Below are 6,870 nucleotides of genomic sequence, written 5' to 3' on the forward strand. Positions count from 1 at the left end.
TTGTTTTAACTCTTATCCACAGAGATACTTCGGGTATTTTTCCTCATTAAAAATCCCTCAGTGTGTTCAACTAGCTTGTTTTCAGAGCCTGCAAAAATGTTCTCTGGCCAGTGCCTCAAGGGAATTAGCTTTGCAATGCACCGACGCCTGTTTTTTTCCAGTGAGCTGCAACATCCATTGGAAAAAAAAAAAAAAAAAAAACAAGTCACAGCTCCCCTGGTTCCATCTGTGAAGGTTGCAGTTTCCCCTGTGGTCTGTTTGGGGATCTCTGGAGGAAAGGGACTTTTTGTTTTTCCAAATACCTTTCAGGCCTTTAGAATAGATTAGGCTTAAAAGAGAAGCTGCTTATCCAATATGTGGATAAGCATCTCTTGGGGGAAGATGGCAGGGGTTAGGAATAGCATATCCTGAATCTCTTTAAGAGGGTAGGACTGGGTGGCCCTTGAGATGGTTTTCAGACCTACAATTCAGTCAGCCTCACACATTGCACCTGTTCTTTGGTCTGGTATGAATCTAGTTCTCTAAAGGCTAAGGATTTTTTTTTTTGCCTGCATCAACCCAGGATCAAATTATAAGACTTGAGCAATCAGCAAAAGGGAGACTGGTTACTTAGGCTGCAATCCCAAAGGTTTCTCCTTCCCTGGCTCCTGTTCTTCAGAGAGCAGCCTCAGCAAAAAGGAATTGCAATTGCAATCTAGGAGCCTTGGTGAAACGAATTGGGTGTGGGAGTGTCTCGCTCCCAGCCCCTTAAGTGCAAGAACTCACAGCACAAAACCACCATCCCAGCACTGCCTGTGTTCGCAGTGACAAGGAGGCCAAGAACTAAGCAGCTTTCTTGACTCTTGTAGACATTGGGTCTGATCAAACTTGGGGGAAAATGTAGGGAAAAAACAAGTGTACCACAGGCACTGTGCTATCCTTGTTCTGTGGACACACAAAGGATTCCAGCTTCCTGCACTATCGAGCTGGTGACTATCATGAGCACTTATTTTACCAGAAATGGTTCTAACGAATGAGTCCAAATATGCACTGAGGATAGCAAGTGTAAGTAGCTGTGCTCTTACCAGTGATGAGCTCATGTACCTGGGGTGGGTCCTGCTGATGGGATGGCTAGCAGGATTTGTATGTGGTGTTATAAGACTGAAAAGCAATCAACACCTGAGAAACAAACCAAGAGAGATAACAGGCTCTGGCTGATCTTACTGAATGCAAGCTCAAGTGGCTCAGTGGGCACTTGCAGACTCAGAGTCAGCAAAGGCCTAACAAGTTGTAATGGCTGGAAGTAGGGTGTGGGGGGGTGCAGATTTTTCACAGGAGAGGGTAATGAACCCATGGACCAGCTTGCCTAGGAATGAGGCAAGTCCTGCAGCACTGGAATTGAAGACCCTTTCTGCAGGAGATTCTTTTGTTTTGCCATGGGGAAGGTGGCAGGAGCTAGATGAAATTCTCTGGCCTGGGCTAGGAATTCAACAGATCACGTTTGGCTAAACAGTCACATGCACAGTCCTAAGCATTTGGTCAGCATACTTACCTGGGCAAGCTCCGGGAGCTACTAACCTTTGCTAGCTGGCTGGAGCAGATTGTGGGCACTGGCCACCATGCCCAAGTGGCTGACCCCTTAAGTACCATTTCCTTGATGATCGCACTCACCTGTGTCTTTATGGCTGGGACCCACTCTAACCAATGTCATGGAAACTTCAGGGATGGGGGTTGCTTATTACAATCACCTGTGCTGCAACCTGTTCTGAGGCCATGGATCTTTCTCCTTCCATGCCTTCCAATATGGATTGCTTGACCTTAGCTAACATCAAGAGAAATACAAAGCACACAGGATAATTCCAGGCTTGGGCACAGCTGCTCTTTTCTGTCTCTACAGCTGGGGTTATGCAGGAAGTCAGACTGGAGAACTGCAATATCCCTGGCCATAGACTAGATAGCCAGGGAACCACATACAGTTTGGAGGGTGGGGATGTGAGCAGGATCCGTGATCTGTACTTAACAGCTATGTGGGAGTTATCTACCACTGGCCACGACCTTCACTGTGGGACATCTCAGTGCTATGTGGGGGAAAACCATCCTGTATCAAAGCAGTAAAGAAACATGAGGAAAACTGCTTCATGTTTCCTGTTCTCTTTTAAAAGGGGCTTTGGAGACAAAGCTTACCCACCCACAATAGCTCCTCTGGTGGTGGATCCTGTAGAGGTGGTGAACACAGACCAGGAGGATGGTGATGAAGAGGAGGAGGAGGAAGAGGAACTTGACGGCAACCTTCCTGCAGACCCAGCAACGCAAACGGACATGAGCAGTTTGAGCCTTCAGGAGGGAGATGGTTGCATGCGGCTGACAGAAAAGGAGGCAGCACGTGAGAACGATGCTGCGGATACAGCTGAGGATGAGAACGTGGAGGCTCAGGCAGATGCTGAGGACAGCAGGACACCAAGAGGTACTTCTGCATGAGAGTCAATGAGCTGTGTGTTTCAAATGAGCCACCTGGGCAAGGGGATAGCAATCCAGACAGTGATGTTTTGGGAATCACTTCCTGTTTTACAGTGCATAGAAGGGCTGAGCAATAAGCATGGCAGACATGCACTGAATTCAGCCTATGGCACACTAAAGAGGATTGCATTTAAAACAGATCCACTGGGTTCTGCTTCCTCGTCATCTGGATACTGTGCTGGAGTGGGAGGGAAGCACACTCAGCCTTACTTGAGGATAATTGTGGGCTAAAAAGAGGTTAAGTGACTTGTCCAAAGCCACAGAGAGGAGGCTGTATCAGGATGGCCTTAGACTATTAAAGCGTTTGTCTCCCAGTCTTGCTGGGTGGATGCTGATTTAACTTAATGTACAACCTGAGTGTAAGAATAAAGGGCAACCTGAAGTTCAGACAAATGAGAACCCTTTCTAGTGAGTTCTGTTGTATGCATCTCTCTTGCTCTTCTGGCCCCATAAACAGTATTTCCCCCCTCTGCAGAGCAAATGGATGAATTGTTTCATCAGTGCTTTTTCCAAGCTTTGAAATGTAAAGTGAAGAAGTCAGAACTCCCCCTGCTGACCAGCACCTTTCTGCGAAACCACATGTTCCCCTGCTGGTACGTGGTAAGACGCCTGCCCTCGGGGTGGCATGAAGTGTTTCTGGGTTTTAATTGAAATTACTGAGAGGCTGTAAAATACACTGGGTGTAGCTTCTGTCTCTTGCAGAAAATTCAGCACTCTAGGGCTGGATTGGCATTAAAGGTTTTTTAAACAATTTGATTGCCATTCAGCTCAAGCTAGCTGACATTTGCATGTGCTAGTCAGGATGCTCCACCTGTGCGTGTTCCAAGACTGTGGCTATAATTTTCTCCCTACAAGTTCTTAATATAGACTATAGACATGCTGTATCTGTGAGGGCCCTGTGCAGAGGAAAAGCTCCCTGTGTTCTGCCTTCCTGCTGGAATGCTAGCATTGATAAGCGCAACTTCACCATCACCCAAAAACAGAGGTCTATAATTGGCCTTCCCATGTGCAGTCTTTAGCCAGGCTACTAAGAAGGATTTATCATGCCCATTCTTAAACTGTTTTACATTGCTGAAAATCTTTTGTCCCGATGTCTGCTTTTTTTTCTTTTTTTAAATCAATAGCCCAGAAGGACAACAACTGGACATAAAGAAATCAAGCTACAAAAAGGTGAGACTTTTCAACGTGTATTTAAATGAGGCTAGAGGAGAAATAAGCTTTCAGTGGGTTCTTAAATTCTGTACAAAACAATGTTCAGAGGCTGCATGTAGAGAACCTGTGCCAAAGCCACAAATTATATTCTCTATCAACACTGGTTTAGTATTGGCTGTACTGAAGTCACGGGCGCAGGCTTCCTGGCCCAGGTATAAAAGAAAAAGATCAGACAGGACTTGTAGTATCTGGTTGTGGTCCTCCTGAGGTCTGGCTGCCTTTATATGCAGTGCTTGCCACAGGAGAAGGGAGTCCTTGCCCTAGAGCTCAAAGCAATAGGTGGCTAGGAGAGCTGAAGTGATTAGCTTCAGAAGGTCACAAAGCAAAGCGATGGCAGAGCTGCTCATGGAAGTCTTGAAAACTTACAACCAGCTCTAATTATTACATTGAAGGGAGCAAAGAGGGTCTTTTTTGGTTTTTTTGCAATGTGAACCTTTTTCATCAAACTTGTCTGACTTGCGGAGAAAACCATGTGGGTCCCAAACCAGAGACTGTGTGGCCTGGGTTGGTTAGCAGCATGAAAACACAAGTTTGCAGATGCCTGACTCACCTTTCCCCCCAACATGTCTGACCAATGTTTCCTTCAGTTCTCCAAGTTTTTGCAGTGCATGCAGCAGAAGAACATCCTGCAAGTGAAGGAGCTGAACAAAGGCGTGGAGAGCATAGTGGGCGTAGACTGGAAGCACCCAGAGTAAGTTCAGATGAACTTGTAGTGATGTAAAATCATGTGGGTCCTTGAATTTCTTATTAATTGAATCTCATCTTTTTCATTATTCTGCCCAGAATCAATATCAGGCTAACCAGCCTTTTGGTATCAGGGCCATCTCACTTCCCCTTTTTGAGTATCAGTGCAGCATTACAGCAGTCTCCTGGAATTTCTCCAATATTTCAAGTTTTTCTTTAAAAAAAAAAAAAAAAAAAATGAGAACCAACTATTTTAGGACTTCATGGTGAAAACAGTATGGCTGTTGATTTTTAAGTATGTTTGTTTCTAGTAGATACTGTTTAGTCTCCTTTGTTACTAAAGAACTGCAAAGTACTTAATCCACCTTAGCTACAAACATGCCACCCGGTTTCTTTTTAAATATAGATACAAATAATCCCACACATGTACTTCCTGTATCAATAACAACAATTTTGCTTTCTCTTTGTAATAATGAGCTTCATACCATTACTAGTATTTTTGGCCGTATTCTATCTTTCTTAATGTCTTTATTTTTTTCAGTCATGGACTTTTTCCTTCAGATCTTTAGCTTTCCTTATTCATTTTTTACATATCATAATTTGTGACATGTTGCTATCTAGCTATTCCTCTTCCCTTTTAATATCAATTGCTTTTTTTTTTTTACTTGCTGTCTTCACTTTGCCACTGAATCGGGCTGATATTTTTTTAGGCAACAATTCTTCTCTCTGGGTAATGAAATAGAGTTTTTTCTCAGCCAAGTTATAAGATTTTCTTGAAGAACGAGCTTTCTTTCAGGGTTTTTATCCAAGATTTTTCTGCCCAGTTGGTTCTAGCTCTTAATCTTCCTCCTCTTCGGGAAATGAGCTGTTTTGAAGCACCAAATAACAGTGTGGATGGTTGGGACTTACCTCTTTGTCCTTAGAGAAAGTAATTGGATCATCACCAACAGCTAGATAACCCCCAACTTCCAGTCTTGCAATTCATTTATCTTTGTCTGTTAAAATGATGTCCAAAATAACCACCTGGGTTTAGGCACATTGCTGCTTGGGTTAGAAAACCACCACACACGCTAGTCAGAAATACTCGTGAGTATACACACCTTCTAGTCTATTTCCCAAAACAAAGTGGCCCATAGCGCATTTTTTCTCTTTTCGCCCCTAACATGAGTGCTTGAGGAACACTTTAGCCAGTTGTCTAGCTTGGGAGCAGTGGGTTCTTACATCTCCCCTCCAGCATTGTGTTTGTTAGCACCATGATCCATACCTGTGGCTTTCTGTTACCAGTGCACATAGAGGTGATGGTCTTTTATAGAATGTCTTCACCTTTCTTCCACAGGCTGCCCTTCCTAGGCCAATTACAAATACTTGCTTGATAGACATGCCGATCACACAACTCACCCTCACCTTCTCCAAGCTCTCCTCTTTTACTGCTGGTTTAGTGACCCTGATGCCATCAAAGAAGACCAGTCTCCCTGCCTGCAAGCTGCCCTAGCATCCTTTCTGCATGCTACAGCGAGGCCCCATGTTCCCCAAAACCAACCTCTTTAGCTTTGTACCCGTCACACAGCCCGTTGCTCACCTCTGGTATTTTCTGTATTCTCTCATGGGTGGGACCTGCAGGATCTCACTTTGACTTTTCTGTTCCAAAGTCCCTGGAATCTTTGATACTCTAGACAGCTCCATGTGATGCTGTGTCATTCATTGCAATGTGTGTCATCACCGGATGACTCTGTAGTGCTGGCCAGTCTTGCAGGAGCAGCACACTTTTTCTTCCAGAAATGCACTGTCCTATTTGGCCTTCTTAGGGATAGTTACAAGTAACCCTAAGATTTATGGAGCAAGAGCCTACAGAGGAAAGGGGAGCCATTTCCTGGCCCTTAGTCTGGGATTTTGACAGTCCTTTCCTCAAACCTTTCCTCGAAAGGAGGCCAAAAAGTGTCAGTTCCTCTTAAACTGAATGAAAAGGCAGTTGTCAAACCCATAAAATGGGCAGCTGGACTTGAGAACACATTCAGTACTTGGAGCAGTTTTGGAACAAACTGACTGTGACTATAGACCCACATGTGGAGCACTGGGAGCCAGCCGGACAGGATCCCTTGTGCAGAGACAGTCCTGCTAATTGCTGCTGGTTCTTAAGTCAGTCGCCCTGCAGTGCATCTCTGCTGCGCTTGTAGTATGTAGAAAGGCAAGAAGTGTGGAGACTAGGCACCTGGTGTAAGAAGGCTGCTACACTAGACTGCAGCTCCTCTATGGTGTAGGTGCCAAACAACCACAGCGCTCCCTGCCCTCTGCATTGTTGCCAAACTGAGTTTCCTGCCATTGTTTTCTCTGCTGTGTTTCAGCATTAAGTCGTTCGTGGTGCCTGATGGGTTTTCCCCAGTGTCGGCCACCCCAGAGAGCAAGTGTGGAGATGGAGAGCCACTGTATCACCCTCCTGACATAGTCCCGCTCTATGGTGTCTCAATGAAGATGGCCCCG

General features: G+C 45.0%; 1 protein-coding gene across 1 annotated transcript in view; it reads left to right on the forward strand.

Moving 5' to 3' along the window:
* EIF2D (eukaryotic translation initiation factor 2D) overlaps window positions 1-6,870 on the forward strand; it is a 20,475-nt gene that overhangs the window by 6,063 nt on the left and 7,542 nt on the right. The window contains 5 exon segments of the mRNA XM_025205495.1: window positions 2,142-2,443; window positions 2,972-3,089; window positions 3,621-3,666; window positions 4,296-4,399; window positions 6,735-6,870. Of these exon segments, the coding sequence (XP_025061280.1) occupies window positions 2,142-2,443; window positions 2,972-3,089; window positions 3,621-3,666; window positions 4,296-4,399; window positions 6,735-6,870 (706 nt within the window).

This window comes from Alligator sinensis, unplaced genomic scaffold (genome assembly GCF_000455745.1).
Source record: "Alligator sinensis unplaced genomic scaffold, ASM45574v1 scaffold1322_1, whole genome shotgun sequence".
NCBI classification, from domain to species: Eukaryota; Metazoa; Chordata; order Crocodylia; family Alligatoridae; genus Alligator; species Alligator sinensis.